Source organism: Manis pentadactyla, chromosome 1 (assembly GCF_030020395.1).
Source record: "Manis pentadactyla isolate mManPen7 chromosome 1, mManPen7.hap1, whole genome shotgun sequence".
NCBI lineage: Eukaryota > Metazoa > Chordata > Mammalia > Pholidota > Manidae > Manis > Manis pentadactyla.
The window spans coordinates 150,151,201-150,169,818 of NC_080019.1; the positions used below are offsets into that span (position 1 = coordinate 150,151,201).

The 18,618-nt window shown below is 36.4% G+C and overlaps 1 protein-coding gene and 1 long non-coding RNA gene across 7 annotated transcripts in view; one reads left to right on the forward strand and one right to left on the reverse strand.

Annotated features, from left to right (window-relative positions):
- The window catches only part of LOC118919218 (uncharacterized), a 104,117-nt gene extending 100,005 nt beyond the window's left edge, over nt 1-4,112 (reverse strand). For all 5 annotated transcript variants that reach the window (XR_008997551.1, XR_008997543.1, XR_008997545.1 and 2 more), the window contains exon 1: nt 3,972-4,112. This is a non-coding gene — a long non-coding RNA (uncharacterized LOC118919218). The remainder of the gene's footprint in view (nt 1-3,971) is intronic.
- An 8-nt stretch (nt 4,113-4,120) lies between these two features.
- C1H3orf38 (chromosome 1 C3orf38 homolog) lies at nt 4,121-18,399 on the forward strand. 2 transcript variants are annotated; one of them, XM_036898942.2, is made up of 3 exons: nt 4,121-4,433; nt 6,826-7,058; nt 8,473-18,399. In XM_036898942.2, the coding sequence occupies exons 1-3, from the start codon at nt 4,307-4,309 to the stop codon at nt 9,154-9,156; spliced, it is 1,044 nt and encodes a 347-aa protein (XP_036754837.2). In that variant the 5' UTR covers nt 4,121-4,306; the 3' UTR covers nt 9,157-18,399. The 2 variants fall into 2 exon arrangements, with proteins under 2 accessions (XP_036754837.2, XP_036754846.2); XM_036898951.2 differs by having other exon boundaries at nt 8,476-18,399.
- Nucleotides 18,400-18,618: the final 219 nt, after the last annotated feature.

Here is an 18,618-nt window from a genome sequence, read left to right on the forward strand (position 1 = left end):
TAGTAGGGTTATCTAGTCTTTACATTTTTCTTTTCTGAAATGAATTCTGGGAATCAAGCAAATTATTACCAAATATACATCCAAGATAAACTACGTTGCTTTTCATAGCGTAAGATCCACAGTGAATTCAAGAATTAGCTGATAAGAGGGATAGACGTTTTGGTTATATATCAAGATTTGAAATGGAGGCAATCCAGTATTACATGAAATAAAAACTAAAACATGGGAGGGAGGTCCCTTCCTTACTTATGGGTGCTGCACACCAGAGAAGAAATGACTTCTAAGTTATACTTCATGTTACCCATAAATGTTAAACAACTGAAAGGTAGACAGGAACACTGCTTTTTAGAAAGCAAGACTCAGGTTAAATAACATGACTAAAGTCACTCAGCTAATAAATGGAGGGTGGGATTGAAAAATCAGATGTGTCCTCCTAAAACCATAATGCCATTCAGTTTCCATTCTTTCATGCAATTTTCCCTATCAGTGTAGAACATGAGTGCATCTAATATATCCAAAAAGACCCAGACTTGTTTGAGGATCTATGACCAGAGACAGGTGAAGTGTGGTGCAGATGTAGTAAGCTGGTTGATGTTTCATTTTCATTCTCTTCCATTAGCAGTGATTCTTACACAAATATGGTCCCTGGAGTTTCAGAATCAGCATCACCTGAGAACTTGTTAGAAATGCTAAGTCAGATAGGGGACCGACCAATCTGTCTTTTACCAAGTCTTCTGGCTGATTCTGATACATGCTAAGGTTTGAAAACGACAGATCTAAAGCAACAAGCTTATTCATATTTCCCTAGGAGGTTAACTATTTCCCCTTAAATTTAGAGCCACCTTAGAAACCCTCAGTTTTCGGGACATTTAAAGAAGTCCTCTATTAATAGGTACTTCGGTAACTACTGTTGTGTGAATGGATATTTTAATAGTAAGATCTAATATACTAAACCCCACTCTTAACTAGAGAACTTTTTATTTTTTCCAAGAAGGAAGTAAAACTACCAGAACCTAATTTAACGGGAACAGCTCAAAGAGGTTTGAGGATCAGTTGTATTCAAATTCGAGTATGACAGTTTTATGGTTGTGGAGTCTTAAGGTATTAAGGGCACTGTGTTAAAGGGAGAGAATGGTTCTTGGAAAGTTGTAAGAAAGACCCTCAAAGATCTGTAAAGCACTGACCGTAATGATTTTACTATTTCTCATCACGTTGTGGCTCCTGTACTGTTTTTGGCTCCAGCCAAACAGAGCCATGCTGTTTTAATCCGTGCTGCTCCCTTTTACCTCAAATCTTCATCCTCTTTCTGCCATATCCTTCCCCCTTTGCTTAATCCTTGGGTATCACCAATTTCTCCAGAAACCTTGATCTCTTAATAATTCCTGATTTCTCTACTGAAACCTACTTTTCCTAGTCTTCCTCCACTCAGTAAACACAACCCCAGTTACCTCCTCCAAAACCTTGCCATCATTCCTGCCTCATTAATTCTTCACTCTATCTCAAGCCACCATCTTCTTTCACCTGCACTACTGTAGCAGTCTCCTAATTGGGTTCCTTGCTTCCACCATGCCCTTGTCTGTTCCTCACACCAGCATTCAAAATGATACTGTTTAAAACAAGTCAGATCATGCCATTCCTCAGTTTAAAAGCCTTCAATGGTGTCACAAATTACTCATTTATTCAACGGAATATTTACTGCATGCCTACTATGTGCCAGGCTCTGAAATAAGCCAAGAAAAAAACAAAAAAGATAAACCCTGATTCACAGAACTCACATTCTACTGGAGGACAACAAACACATACTATAAATGCTATGGAGAAAAACTAAGTGGGTAGAGAAAGGTAAGCATGGCATTGCTGGTAATGATTTTAAACAGGACAATGAGGGAAGCCTCTTTGATCAGATTTTGATTAGGGACCTGAATTAATTAAGGGAAAGAAAGCCATTCAGGTATCTGAGGGAAGGATGTGCCAGGCAGAATAGCAAGAGCAAAGACTGAGGCAGGGACTTGGATGGCAAGTTTAAGGAACAAACAGCAAGGGAACCACTGTGACGAGTCTAAATTGAGAGACTGAAAGAATAACAGAAAATAAAGACAGAGAGGTAAAAGAAAAGCCAAAGTCTTTAAGGGCCTGTAAGATTCTAGATCTGTACTATCCAATACAATAACCACTAGCCAATAAAATAAATGTTATTAAATAGAAAATTCAATTCGTCAGCTGTACTAGCCGTATTAAAATAGCTCAGTAGCCACATGTGGCTGGCTTACAGTTACTGTATTGGACAGCACAGATATAGAACATTTTCATTATCTCAGAAAGCACTTTTGGACAGGTGGTTCCATATTGTGGTTCTTAAATGGGGGTGATTTTGCCTCCCAGAGAACATTTGACAAATTCGAGGTATTTTTGGTAGCAACAGCTGAGAAGGAGGAATCTAATGAGTAGAGGCCAGAGACACCCTTAAGCATCGTACAATGTAGAGGACCACCCCCACGACAAACTACCCTGCCCCAGATGTCAATAGTGCATGACTGAGAAACCCTGCTGTAGATCAATCCTGACTGCAACTCTAACCTCAGTGCTGCTTCTCTGCACAAGCTACTCCAGCCTTCTGGCCTCCTCCCTACACGCCAAGCATTGTTTCTTCTGTAGAACCTCTATTGTTGCCTCTTCCCAGAACACTCTTTCTCTGACTCACCCTCTCAGTTTTCAGGTCTTTCCTTCAGTGTCATTTAGAGAAGCTTTTCTGACAGCCTGTATAAGATAGCAACATCTTCTCCATCACCCTACTTTCAATTTTTCTCCATAGCATTTCCTGGCATAGCATGTTTCTTTCCATTAGAATGCAAACCCCAAAGAACTTGCATTTGTTCCCAACACAGAGTATATAACTGTAAAGTAGTCAGATGCTCAATAAACCCGTGTTAAAAGAAAGGATGAATGAATGAAAAAGTTGGGCATGCCTTCCAGATGGTCCTGCACCAGCATTATGAACACTTATCTCTTGCAACTCTGCCAAAAGCTCCTTGAAGCAGGGTCTCTTTCATTTCTCTGCACAGTAGGCACTCATTAATGTTTAATGAAAAATGAACAATTAAATAGTAGCCCAAATAAAAATCCACTGGCAAATTAGCCATATATTGAATGCCTTGTTTTAAAGTCTATATTTACAGTATTACAGTATTTTATGACTGATATTTAGCTGCGACATTTTTTAAAAGTTAATTTGCTCACATGGGTCTGCAGATATGTACATTTCAGCTACTAAATGACAATACTCTAATTAAATGTTAACAAATCTAAAATCATGCTCAAAAATGGAAAAAGAGGCAAGTGACAATGTGCTTAAAAGTCTGATTCCTTATCCAGGCTCGGTCCAGCAAAGCCCGTTTCTCTCTCATGAATGTGATTTGCTGTTATATTAACCATATATTGAACTCTTTCTAGGCTCCAAGGACCTGTTCTTCACCCCTCCTCGTAACCCCCGACTTCCCATATCCAGACCTAAGTTTCCCTTAGGGACAGATAAGGTATAGAGCTTGTCCACGCCACAGATAAGGTAGTAAATGGCGGGGTAAAACCCGGGAAATCTAGCCTCCAGAGTTCCCAACCTTAAGCTGCTCGCGATAACCTCCTCGACTAAGACCAAATCAGAGAGGACAGAATGGAAGAAGCAGCCAATCCCAGCTTGTTTGAGAGAAAAGCAGGCAGGCATGGCGTAAGATAGGTGATTTTTTCCGTAGCTCTTAAGAATACAATGTTTAACGAAAGTACTTTTACACAATACCATGAAACTTAAGAATCAAACAAACTACAGGTGCACCCAACTCAGAAGCGGCCGCAGAGGACGTTCAAGAGCTCCCGGGGGCTGGGCCGGCGAGCGGGCAGAAGGCGCCTCCATTGGCCGGCCCCGCGGCATCACGGGAGCTCGCCGAGCGCGGGGACTATACCATCCGTTTTCCACGCACCTGCACTGCTTTCCCGGGCGTCTCCTGGAGGAGGGATTCCTGAGTTCAGCGCTTCACCCTCCCCAGCCAGCTCCCTCGTGGAAGGTCGATGTTCTCAGTGTGCGCGTGGTGCTTCTCTAAACTGAGATCTGTGGGCCAGCCCGGAACAAATCGAGCTTCGCATTTTCTGACTGACCTCGACGGCGATCACTTCCGCCCAAGGGTACGGAATACCCGAGGCCCTTTGGCGGCGAACAGGAAAGGTACTTCCGGTGTTTGTTGCTAAAGCGCTGGCTCGGTGGGCCTGAAGGGGAGACGGTGTTGGCGTCCTCCTCTCCCCCCTCCTGGGGGTCGAAATGTCGGGGCTCAGCTGCCAAGAGATGGAGGGCTGTCGTAACGTGCTCGACCTACTGGACAACGACGAGATCTTGGCCCTATGCGACACCGTCACCAACCGCCTGGTGCATCCTGAGGACCGCCAAGGTAAGGGTTGACCCTTCTCCCGCAGGGCGGCCGCCCCGAGCCTCACGCAGATCCCAGGTTGCGGGAGCGTAGGAGAAGACGAGGTCTGAGGTTTTCCCGGGCGCAGGCATCGCGCCGCGTTTAGGCGGAACCCTCGGCGTTCTCGGCCACCGCCGCCGCTCCGAGGCCTTTGAACCACCACGCAGCCTCGAGCGGCCCTGCGGGCCAGGCCCCCAAGGGGAGGTGGTGGCCCTGAAGCGGCGCGGCTTCCAGGTTTTAGCCTTTGAGTGTTAATAGGCAAATGCTTGTTTCGAAGGGATCAGGGTACCTGAAGAGTCCTTTAAAAACATTTCTGGGGAGCTTTCTGTTTTCAGTTTCTATCTGAGGAGCCTCAGCTGCAGCTCAGGTATTTTTCTTCCCGCTTGAGGGACTATGTCATAAACACTTCAGTCACGTAGGTGTAACAATCGCTGTAATATGAGAGTAGATAGTTTGAATCCATGTGTCTTTTTGGATACAAATTTTTTCTGAGATGTAGTAGAAATACATTATTTTTAGAACCAAAAACGTTTCGGTAAAGTAGATTTAAAGGATTATTAATAGTGAACTTGATTGCAGCTAGCGATGTGCAAATGTAATGCGTAGTTTACGCTTTTATTTCGTTTTATGTATCACCTAGGTAGTTTTATTTTAGATTTGCTGAATTTTACTTTAAAATGTGAAAATTTCATACTCCTTTATTAGTATGTGACTTAAGTATCTACAAAAGATTCAGCTTTTGAAAACTATTTGCCTACTAAAAGTCGATTTCACATTTTTCCCATTTAAGAAAATCATTTCTTTGAAACTTCGAACCATGAACATTAAAAGGAATTCCTAACAATTTCTCCTGAAAATAGTATTAGATCTAATGTAGTTCTTCAGCATTTATATATATTTTACATGATAATCACCTTCTAACTGAATAAATGTGAATGTAACATTTTTAATAGAAGTGCTGGATTTATTGATGGTGGATCTAAAAACAAGTAAGAAAAGCAAACTTTCCGGTACAAAATGTTGAGACATTTCTCAGACAGGGAAAAAAATCAGTAAGCATATGAAAAAATAACCTCTGTAGAAAGCAGTGAAATGGAAACCAAAAACACTTTTTTCTGCCTACCAGATTGGCAAAAACTAAACATGTAAACTGTTGGTGATCATGTTAAGCAACTCTTACAATAATTGCTGGAAGACTGTAAATTCGAACTTGGGAAAACATTTGGCATTATTTCTTAAAATGGAAGATTTACATATGCCTAGGCTCATATTCTAGACCTGAGCTTCTCAAACTTGAATGTGCCTATAAGTCAATCCTTCTGGAATCTTGTTGAAGTACAGATTTTGATTGAGTAGCTGGGGGTGAGCCCAGAAATTCCACATTTCTAACAAGCTCCCAGTTGATGTTCATGCCACGCTGCTTGCCCCTCTGCTCTGGGAGACATTTTTGAGAGTGTCGACAGATATAGTGTTTATAATTGGACACACACAATGAAAGTCTATAAACGGAAAGGTACCTTGTTAACATCATTAACAGTGATGTCAATTAACTATGGTACAACACTGAAAATGACTTAGAACAACATATATAACATAGCTTAATCTAATCACAGAAACATTAAATGAAAAGCTGGCTACAGAAAACTACATATTCATGGATTAAATTTATAGGATGTTCAAAAAATATCAAACTATATTATTTAGGGATACATAGTTATGCTGTACTGCTATAAAAAAATCAAGGTTATTACAAAGGTTAGCATTTAGGTAATGGCTCCCTTTGCAATGGGTGAGAAGGAAGAGAGAATAGTGTTGAGTAGGGAGCTATAAAATGAGGGCCTCAAAAATACTAGTAATTTCCTATGTCTTAAGCTAATGATGTGTATATGGGAGTTCATTTTACTGTTCTGTATACCTCACGCATGTTAAAAATAATCTTTGGTCTGTTTAATTTCTTAAATTAGAAGAAGAATTTACAAGTGTTGTAAATGACTTTAGGTCAATTGGATGTCCATTATTATGGACATATAATATATATGGATGTCCATATAAATTATAAAAAAGATTTTTTTCTCAGGTTCAAATTTTTTCTTAAAACACCGTTCTTAAAAGAAAATGCTAAAATGTCACCATCTTTTATGAGAAGTGAAAGGAAAAAGAAATTTAGGTAAGAAAGTGTAAAGCATAAAGAAACTTTTAAAACATAAAACCTGACAACCCTCTTCCTGGTATTTAAAGATGACAGCTATCTTAGGCAAAAGCAATAATGCCTTGACAAGAATTTATAAATATTACTTCTTAGAATTTCTGCTGACCCTGCACAAATTTGCATGTGACTCATGATTTTCTGTTAATCTTTGCAATTTCCTTTTAGATGCCATTCATGCGATATTAGTGTACAGCCAAAGTGTAGAAGAACTTTTGAGACGCAAAAAAGTCCACCGAGAAGTCATATTTAAGTACTTGGCATCGCAGGGAGTTATTATACCTCCAAATACTGAAAAACACAATCTTATTCAGCATGCAAAGGAATACTGGACAAAGCAGTTGAAATTGAAGGAAGCACCAGAGCCAGTTAAGACACAGGACCTTAGGGTCTTTCAGCAGGTAAGGTAGATCTTATATCCTGAAGCATAATTCTGTCTGAAACTCTTTGATCCTAAATCAGCGGTAACATGATTAATAATACTTTTTTTTACAATTTTAGCTTTACTTATATATTGTTTGCATCCTAAAGGAAGACCAGTAAAGCACCTAAGAAAATATATTTCTAATATTTAATTATGTTTATAAAATGTTATATTGATTTGTGTGGGGGAAAAATGTTTTTATCACCTTATCAGATGAGCACTATTGGGTTTTCAAAGAGAATGATAAATTGTAGGATCAATTTAATTTTAATTTAATCTCTAATTTTCTGTGATTTTTTTCCACTTTAAAGAATACTGTTGTAAGCCCTTTCTCATTTTGAAGATTTCTTTGCAAAAATTGCATGAAAGAAGTAATTTTTGTATTTGACTTCTTTTTTTTTAGCTGGAAATACCCTGTTGTAGTGATTTCCTCTGGTTGACTTTGGCTGTTTTATAACTTTGTATTTTCACTGTACATTTTAGATACCGTGTCGTGTCAGTATATATTGGTTGAATAAACCTGTAGGCTATTTGCAGATTTTTTAACCATGTACCACATAGTTTGAATTAATGATGTTTTATGGTGAGAGATATTTACCTTCAAATAAGGAAAGGATCTTCCAAGAGCTTTCTTAATGTAATGAAAAAGACATTGACATCAAACTCATGAACTTGAGGAAGTATAACTTGACCTTTTCAACCCTGTGTACTTCATCTATAAAGTGGGCATAATGATAAGATCTATGTCATAAGGCTTGTGAAGATAGGAGGAAATAGCAGTAAAGTGCTGAGCACAGTGCTTAATATATTCAGCAACAGCGATACTAAGTACAAGATTTCTTACCATCTAAATGAGGAACTATGCTCTGGAATACATAGATGGATAAAATCTAGCTTATCAGATATGTTTTTGTAGTAATACTTCCTTTGGAAAAAAATAATATTCCAAATGTAGGAAATTATTTCAGTCATATTATAAATCTCTCTCTAAAGATAGGGAAAATGCTTATTTATTATTGGCTTTATTGTGATATAATTCATATGCAGAAAAGGACATCCATTTAAAGCACACAGCTTGATGGTTTTGACAGTTTGAAACCACTGCCACAATCAAGAGAAAATGCTTATGTAGATCATTATTGGTTGTTCATGCTCATATTCTAAGAGGCTTTATTAAATCTTAATTTCTTAGCTGAATTTTCAGGTGTGTAAGCTGGGAAATTCGAAAATGATTTTTCCCCTTTCTAAAAAATTTTGCTGTGCGTGATGGGTTCAGTGAGTTCATATGTAGTTACTTTCTGCTGTAATCAGTACATTAAAACTTAGCTTTGGAACAGGCTACATAGAAACATGTATATGAGAACTAACCTTGGTTTTATACTTATCTTAAGCAGCATGAGAAAGAAGATAAAAAAGCTGAAAAAGTTGATTTTCGTCGATTGGGAGAAGAATTTTGTCACTGGTTCTTTGAACTTCTTAATTCCCAGAATCCTTTTCTGGGATCACCTCAAGATGAATGGGGGCCACAGCACTTCTGGCATGATGTCAAGCTTAGGTTTTATTACAGTACATCTGAACAAAATGTGATAGACTACCATGGAGCAGAAATTGTGAGCCTTCGTCTGCTGTCACTGGTGAAAGAAGAATATCTTTTTCTCAGTCCCAATCTAGATTCCCATGGACTGAAATGTGCTGCTTCTCCCCATGGTCTAGTTATGGTTGGAGTTGCTGGGACTGTCCACCGAGGGAACACTTGTCTTGGCATTTTTGAACAAATCTTTGGACTCATCCGCTGTCCTTTTGTGGAGAATACTTGGAAAATTAAATTTATCAACCTGAGAATTATTGGAGAGAGTTCCCTTGCTCCTGGAACATTAATGAAACCAACTATTACATTTGAACCAAGTGATTTAGAGGCCTTTTATAATGTTACCACCTTATGTGGTACCAATGAAGTACAACTTAGTGTAAGGCAGGCATTGGATAGTGGAACTGGAGACCAAACTTTGTGTAGTGGAAGTGAGGCATTGCTGAACAAGAGAGAACTGACTTTACCTAATCCTCTAAAGCATTGAGCACTGTATGTCTGTCTAAAAACCTATACAGAAACTCTTCTGAATACTACATCAGAAATGTCTAAGTGATTTCAGATGCAAGGATTGATATATTTTAGTTGAAACATCTTTCCTGACTACAGACTAGCATATTACATGAATACTTGCCTCTTTCTACCTGAGTTGCAGCAAATGATCTGAGAGCTTAATACAGTTCATCAAATAAATACCACTTTAGGTGGTCTAACTAACAGTGTGCCTTAGAAACCAGGTAATATTTTCATTTTACTTAGTCAAGGTGTGCTAATATCTGTACTTTTTATGTGGGAAAGAATAGTGTTCAAGGCTTTCCCCTTTTAAGTTTCTCATTTACTTTTATCTAAATCAGGATAATTTTACGAAGGTGTCTCGTGACAATATTGTTTAAAAACATATTTTAGAGGTGTTTAATGAAAACTCAAAGTTCTTATTTTAGAAACTTGAATGACATTCTTATGCAAAAAGTCCAGTAATTTAGCAGGTGGAGAAAAATTTACTTTGCCTTTTGAAGTTTGAGGAGCATTTTTTCAGTCACTTACTGTAGGCCAATCTAAATATTATATAATCTGCAATGTTTTCTGGACTACTTTGAGCAATAAGTGCTGTTTTCCGACCTTATTCTTACCTAAGTGTTCAGCTAACAGTTCTATAGAGCAATTATTGTAACAACAGATAAAGGAAGCATACTGTTGACATTTTTAAAAAGGTGTGCCCAGTTTCCAGCTCTTAAATGAATCCGTTTTTCCTCTTGATTGATCTTGGAAGAGGTGACCAAAATAACCACAAATTATAATATGGGCATACATATATATACATGTTTATAGACAGACTCCTACGTCATAAAATTATTAGGATTTTTCACCTCTAATTTGTTTTACAAGGTTTGAATTAACACCAAGTTAAGTTGCCAGATAATACATACTTGCCTTAAAGTTTAAATTCCTTATCATCCAGCAGCTACTTGCTGATCCTGGATCTAGGTGGTAATTTTAATTTATAAAAATGCAGTTTGGAACAAACTCAGTTGGGAAATGTTTTGATGAGGCACTGTATCTGTTATGTTTTTACCTTTAACACTGCTTGTGATCGTCCACTGTGACTGATAGGAAGTTTGGAAGCAAGAGGAAAAAAATTCATCTTTTTTATTCTTTCAATGTCATGCCTCTTATGAGGAGTACAAATTGATGTCCTAAAATAAGAACTTAATAAAGGAGGGAAATCCCTTTTATCTGTCTTAACAATAGTGTATTGTTTAGACTTAAAGCCAGTATATCTTTTTCTTAAGTTTCAAGTATCCTTATGACAGGTACTTGATTAATATCCTAAGTAAAGGGTAAAATTAAAAACTATTCACATCTGGTTTTTTGTGCTGTTGGTGTCACGTACTGCAGAAATACTAATACAGATGCTCAGGATGGGTAGAAATTGCCAATGGTTACCTTCAATACTGGATGTTTGAATTTGTGTAATGCTCAAATGCTCTCATGTTCTTTTACTCACCTTTAAAAATTTGAAGTCTTCCTGATAGACTTAATCTCTTTTGAAGATTAGAGCTGTGTTTTATTTCTTGTGAATCCCCATAGCTTGGGCACACAGTAGGACCTCATATTTATCTTGAATGGGTCGAAGAATGAGCAGAAGCAGGTTACATACTGTATACAAGAATTTTGTGTATCTAGATTATATCTTTGGTTCTATCAGTGGTTTTTTGATCCTATCAAAAAATGTCTGAATTCACATGTGAACACCCACAAACTTTCAGGCCCCAAACTAATTGAGCATTTGGGGGAAATTGTAACTTGCCTTTGAAATTTAGTTAATTTAAAAAGCCCAAGGTCATAGTGTGATATACTAGAAGGCCCCATTACTAACTAGAAACCATTATAGGGGAAGTGTATATACTTACTGCTTCAGAGAAAGAAGATCTGAAGGAAGTGAAATTTGCTCAGGAAGCTTAAAGGTTGGTCAGGCCTTTGAGAAGATCCAGAAACACAGTGCAGATTGAACTCTATTTTTACTACACCAGTTGCTCTGTTTATGTGAGGAATGTCAAACATCCCAGCTTTATGTTTCTTTTGCTTCATTACATTTAGCTGGTATTTGGAAAGTATGTGGAGTCAAGTAGTAAAGAATACAACACTCTACACATAATTCAAATACCTTTAAACAATGCAGAAGTTAGGGGCACTGACCTCTGTTGAAAATCCACATATAATTTTTGACACCCCAAAAACTTAACTACTAATAGACTACTGTTGACCAGAAGCCTTACTGATAAACATAAACATTCAGTTAACATTTTGCATGTGTGTCATACACTGTATCCTCACAAAAAAGCAAGCTAGAGAAAAAATGTTCACATTGTCACAGATTTTCAAGAAGTCGTGAAAAAAATCCACATGTAAGTGGACCCGCATGGTTCAAACCTGTGTCGTTCTAGGGTCAACTTTAATTGGTTAGTGAAACCAGGTGGCTACCTGGGCTTTATTTGCTCTAGGCTGATTTGCCATAGCCTAGTAATGGTACACATCAAGTATCCTTTTTTGTTAAAATAAAAAATCTTGAAGTAATGGTTACATTGGGATATTTTGTTAGTATCTAGAATGCCAAAAATATTTAATGTGTTTTATTAACTAAGATACCAAGTAACAGAAAAAAATACCATTTCTGTTTAGTCAACTTATAAATGGCAAACTCAGTCAAGAAAATACTCCTGGGTTTTCACAAAGTAACATTTTTATACTAAAGGAAGGCTGAATACCTAGTCCCAGTAAGAAATTTTAGTAACACCAGAAAGTTTGCATTAATCTTTCATATTTTACTTTACTAATATCATAGTTCTCAGATTGTTACATGTAAGTCACTTTTACCTCCCTAAATTGATAAATTCCTGGAACTGGTGATTCTATTTTTTTTCAATCTTCTTCCCCCTTATGCCCCGCACAAGATAAATAATAGCTAAATTTTGAGTGCTTATTATATGCCAGTTGCTTTTGTGTGTATGGTGCATGTATTAACTCATTCAGTCCTGTGGACCTCTAAATGAGATTGATAACATCCCTCTTTTACAAGAGAAAGGGTTGAGTAACTTCCCAAGCTTTCAGACTTAATGGAAGAGCCTAGATTGAAACTGAGAACCTTGTAACCACACCGTATTGCTTCCTAAATATAGTAGGTTTTTGATGGATCCTTTTGACTGATTATCTTCAGTATGTATATGTAATGTACACTGTATACTCTTAAAAAAATTACACCTCTTAAGTTATTCATGTAGTAATTTAAAACCACTTGGAGAAAACATGCAGAATGTTCAATTATGGTATTACTTGTGAAAAATAATAAAGATAATCAGGAAATATTATTTAAAACTTAACCTCAAATTTCTTGAACTCACTCTCCTACCACGATCTCTAATCCTCTTCTCTTTCTGTTTATGACACCATGTGCCTTCAATCTCATAATAGTCTTTGTTTCACACATTGAATATCTTACCACACACCCACATGTAGCATATCAGTATTGTTTTCTGTTTCAGTTGCTGCTGTAATTGGACTCTTTACCTAAACCTTGACTTATTTTAGTAATTTATTTCTTTGCTTTACTATTTTTTATCTATTTGTAACAGATTAAAATTTCCTTAAAATGTACAGCTTTCATCATATCGTCCATGCTCAGAACTTTCACTTGTGTTGTATTACCTCCAAAATAAAGTCCAGACTTCATACCCTGGTTTTCATCACCATCTAAGTTTGATTCCACTCATTTTCATTTATTGTTTGGTCCCATCAACATCTACTAAGTAGTCTTTGTATTTATCCTGTGCTTGCTTAGTTCTCTGCTGTCTTGGCAAGTACACACATTCCCAATATTTGATGGTTTGATTTTCAACTTTACAAATGATGCAAAAGTGAAACAACACATTCAGTGAAAACCATACTTTGAATTTTGATCTTTTCGCAGTCGAGGAATAAGGGGCACAGTACTCCCCCATGATGCTGAGCAGAGGCAGTCATCTGCAGCTCGCATTCAGCCACATGATCGGGATAGAAAACAACCTATACACTTAAAACCATTCTGCTTCTCACTTTCGGTACAGTATTCAGTAAATTACATGAGATATTCAACACTTACAAATTGGCTTTATGTTAGATGGTTTTGCCCCACTGTAGGCCAGTGTAAGTGTTCTGAGCATTTTTAAGGTAGGATACACTAAGCTAGAATGTTCAATAGGTTGTATTAAATGAGTTTTCAATTTAGGATGTTTTCAACATACAATGGGTTTGTGGTGACATGATCCCACTGTAAATCAAGGAAAATCTATAAAAATTGTAGACTTTTAATTTTTTTGATGTTGCAGATGGTTTGTTAATATATGGTAGAAAAGGACTGGTTGAAATTGAGTTTAAAAACTGGAAATTTCTTCAACTAGGTTAAGCATTTTTTTTCTCTTTAGTAGGAGTTTTGTGTATATCATCTGTCTATAAAAATCTTTCCCCAGCTTCTTTTGTGGCTGCTTCATTTTCATCTCTGATGATTTGGCTTCAATGATTTGTTTTCTCCTCTGTGACCAAGTGGACCTTCCTCTTAATATTTGTTAGAGCACTTTTTTTAGGCTTAGCATGTTATTGTTAGTTTACTAATTTGTGACTCTTCCCAACTAAATTTTAAGCAGCACATTTTAGTCAAAAGTTGTTGACAGAAGGCCAAATTATAAAATGCAGTAATCTCCAGTAAAAATAAAGATGATAAAGAATAATCAAATATAGTTGATTCCTTCAAGAAGACTGAGTAATGGGAATTGGCAAATATTTAAGAGTGACATTGGAGACAAATGGCAGGTTTGGGACAGGATTTTTCTGTAGGAAGTATGGCCCTGTATGGTTACTGCTCATAAAGTCATTGAAAGTTACCTTAGGAAGTTTGAAACGGAAAACATTTATTTAGTAAAGACAAGAAAGTTTCCTGTACTGACTGCACTGATTGGAAGTACAGCTTTATGGTAGAATGAGCTTAGGGTACAGAAATGATTGCAATAGAGAAAGTAAGCATGTCAGGGGATTTAATGCTGTCGAACCAGTAATAGAACAATTATAAAATCATTAAACATCAATAGACTCTCTAGGAATTTAAGTGAAATTGCAGAATAAATAAGCTATAAATTCTGATAACATTAAGATGGCACAAGAATTTTGGACTGAGAAACTTAATAATATATCAGTATTTTCTCTTAAATGCTCTTCTTTCAACTTGATAGAGTTATTGAGCACTTCCTATGTAGTAGATATTTTAACAGAAGATGATACATAAAATATCTTCTGGTTTCTTAAGCTTTTCTCATTTTATTTGTATAAAGTAATATTTACTATTTAATAAAGTTTATTTTATTAGAAAGTGTTTCTCTGTGATCTCTCATTGATCCCCTTATTACTGCTGTAACTAGTATCATCTTTTGGTGCTTAATCTGAATTCTAGATAAAATCCTAACTTTTGGATGAGAGCAATGCTGCTAAAAGAATGGTGATCTTAGGTAAATAGTTTGGGAGTTTCAGAGGGAAAAAATACACTGGAACATTTTTTTCCACATCATATATGTTTTGCAGATTTTATGCACAGAACACATGTTTTGCCAGTTTTAAGTGTAAGGAAAACTTCATTAAGTTTTTAACAGTATTATGTTCTATCATGAGGTGCATATGTAACAAGGACTGTATTGGTCAATTTACCTCAGTCAACATGAAGTCAACAGGATGGTTCTCATCACTGTGTGCTTTCCAATTAATTTTAACTTTTGCTTGTATTTTATGGTTGACTTACATATGAGGTTCAATTCACAAATATGACTCATTGAAACAGGATGAAAATAGTAACAAATAATGCCATTCATAATAATACCATAATGTGAATAATAAAACTTCAGTGTGAATACAGAATTAGAATCTGTTATGAAAGATTTTGTGAGTGTGATGTTAGCTGAACTACATAAGAAAGGGGAATGATGAATACCTGCAGTTCATTCACCACAGGGCAGTTACATGTGGCCTGTCAAATATTTGCACGTTGCCATCTAAGTTTTCCCGTTATTTTTAAAGCACATTGATTTCTCCGGTAAATTAATTTAGATAATTTCATTTTTCCTGAATAATTGTAAACCAATACGTCCCAGCTTAGAATATGTCATGCAAGGTGGGAAAGAGTTCAGAATTACAGAAGCATTATACAGAGTTGCATTCCTTAAAATAAAACCAAGTATAAGACACTGTTGCCAGTTACTATCCCATACACCTGGCACACAGCCCACCAAGCACATAGTGGCAGGAAGCCATCTCACTTTAGTTCAGTCACCCTACCTCAGAAGGGTCCTTGCCTTAGATCCATCACTTGGACTTAGGCATACTGAGCATCTCGTCTTAATGATAATGTCCATTTTCTGTCTGCGTTGCATCTTCAGGTGTAATCTTCAGAAATAATGCACATTAGCCTCAGAACCAAGAAGCATCCTTACATGTCAGTCTGAACTTGTAACTTGGTTCAAATATCAGTAAGTCTGTAACAGTAATAATTTAAAAAGATACTGTTGCTGAGAAGCTTCTAAAATCACAGCATTAATAATATAAAATCAGAGGGATTACAAAACTAGCTATTAGAAAAGATCTGTCAAAAAGAGAATTGCATGATTCAGTTGCATCATGGAAGAGCAATTCCTATCACATGTGTAGAGGGTATTTTGTTTAGCAGACAGAACCACTGATGTGAAGTGTCTGAATCATTATTCGGCATATATGTATTAATACATGCGTGAAGAGTCCTTAACAATGTCTTGTTCTGTTCATCCCCCAAAACGCATGAATATAGAAAAGAAGATTACACTGGGAAATAAGTTTTGGTGATGACTAAAAAGGATGTGTTGTGATCTGTAATGATGGAACACCAGCTTTTTGGGCAGCAGTGAAGGTGGTTGTTAGGTAAATAAAAGGGTTATACAAAAGTCAATCAACTCATCCCCTTCTTAAAAGACAGCAGTTAAGTATCAATAATAAACCATTAAGATGCTGACTCAAGTGTTTAAGGCAATAGAAAATACAGTTAAATTTTATCAGTTAAAGTCGACACCATTTTTATAATTATGAAAAACTGGGCAGGAAGTTAGAAGACTTTCTCTCTGATATTGTCTATTAAGAAGAAAGGTGTTCATACATGGTTTTGAGATAAGATCATAGATTAAAAACATTTTTTTGAAACACTGTTAATGTCAGTAAAAGGCTTCTCTTTGATTTAGGTGCCTTGTTTGAGTGGCATATCAACCAGTCTATGTACTATCTTGAAGCTACATCCCTCCAGGTCTGTTACGTGAATTGTAATGGCAAATTAATCAGATTATTTTAAGATTACACAGCTCTTGTTAGAGATGGCTCAGTTCTACAGAGCTTCATCCCTACCCCCACTCCCATCCCCCATCTCATTTTCTTGGTATACTGCAGAAACATAATACATTGAGGGTATTTAATTAAAATCATGTCCGAATACTGCAATAAAACATGAAAAATACTTCTTTGAGCTGAAAACAAAGGACAGATTGGGAACCCATTTAACACCATCTGCATGTAGGTTTTTCTTTTGGTGACTCTAGGTTGAAGATTATTGTGAAAGAAAGTATATAACTGAAGAAGAATTGTATAGGTGGATCAATCAGAAAAACAAGTTTTGTAAATCACATGCCTATTCTTAGAATATCAGAGCAATCACAAGTTTTCTCTTTCTGTATGAAGATGGTAACAGAACACAATTATGGGAAAAAAGAAAACTGCTTATTCCTTTAGAGGCTCATCAAGTTGTATACTAAAACCTTATGCTAGCCAGACTCTATATTACTGTTCTTACTTACAGAAAAAAAGAGCAGTAATCACCTTTTCACACAAACTGAAATCATCACCTGCATTTTTCAGCAACCATTCAATGCACTTTCTGTTTTCATAACTCCAGAATTCTGGCATTTGTCAGAGATCATTTCGCTATCTTTTACTTTCCACCCAAAGTTTGGAACATTTTCAGTACTGGAGTGAAAAAACTTTAAAAGCAATGATTTTCTTGTGTTCATGTTCTATGAATAGCAAGTACTAGTATTTTCAGAATGACATCATTTATCAGTAGGAAGTCTTTCCAGAAGCACAAGAGCAAGGACATGTTTTTATACTATATATTGGAGGGAGGGGGGATTTTCATGAAATTATTTTTGTATTTGTTGTTCTTTCCTAGCCAAAATAAAGCTTTTTTACATTGTCATAATTAGTAAGTGGGTAAATACATCATATTTTTGTTCCTATATTCAGATGGCATGCTCTGATGTCTTCATTTTTTAGGTTAGTCTTTGTAAGGTGGCAGTTGTGATGCCCTTGGATTTGCACATTGGGGGAAGTCTCAAGAGTTGTAGACAAGTGCCTTTAAAATACTTCTACTCCCATTTGCTAGACTTTACAGAGTGATGAGTTTACTTTTTAACTGTAATAAATGTTGTTCTGAAGACATTAAAATTACAGAGTGCTGTAAGTATACATCATTCTTGAATAAGCATTGGCTAATTTTTTTCAAAAATAAGTGAACTTGAATTATAAAAAGTTTTAGGGGCTGCATAGAACTACGGAGATGCATGAATTCGTACATTAAATTTTCTAAGGTAAATTTGCTTTAAAAGATAGGTTTATTTTTATTCACAAAATATTAATTTTCTGGGGATTCTAGTAAAATGTTTATTTTATAAGTTCCATTTTAGAGTACCTATTTTAAGCTATTAAATTTTAATGTATTGCATTACATTTTGCTAAAAACAAATCAGTAAAGGCCTCCGCGTAAGGTAATGTCACAAAACTACCTTGCCTTTCTTCATCATCGTTCTTTCCCCCATCACATATTTTTCATTCAAAATTAAGAAGGAATCAAGGAGACTTTAATTCTCCTTTTGTTTAGAATCCAAATGCTCTGCTGATTATTTTGAAGGAAAGAAGCTTGCGGTAACACCTTAGAGTAGAATGTGGAATTTTAGTGACATCTTGTGGCCAAGGCTTTTCTTTGAGCGTCCTGTCTCTTGTCAAGGAATTGGCTTTGTGCTAGTGGGCTTTCAACTAGAAAACAAGTACTTCTGAGAGTACCTGAAGACTCCGAAATTTTAAGCTCATATATAGAATTTTAAGGCAATCAGTCTTCTATCCTCAATTTTGTTTCCACTCTCTACACTAACTTAACCATGTCTAGGCACTATATACAATTTCCTTTCTTTTTTTCCCCAACCTCCTTTTATAGTTACATTCTCCCACTTGGCAAAAGAAAAACCTACTTCTCACCCCTCCTGTACTTCACTATAGTGCATTGCTCTGTGGTATCAAAACCTTTGGGTGGTAAATAGAGAATTTTGAATTATTGGTGTTGGTGTAAAGAAAAGGAATCACAATG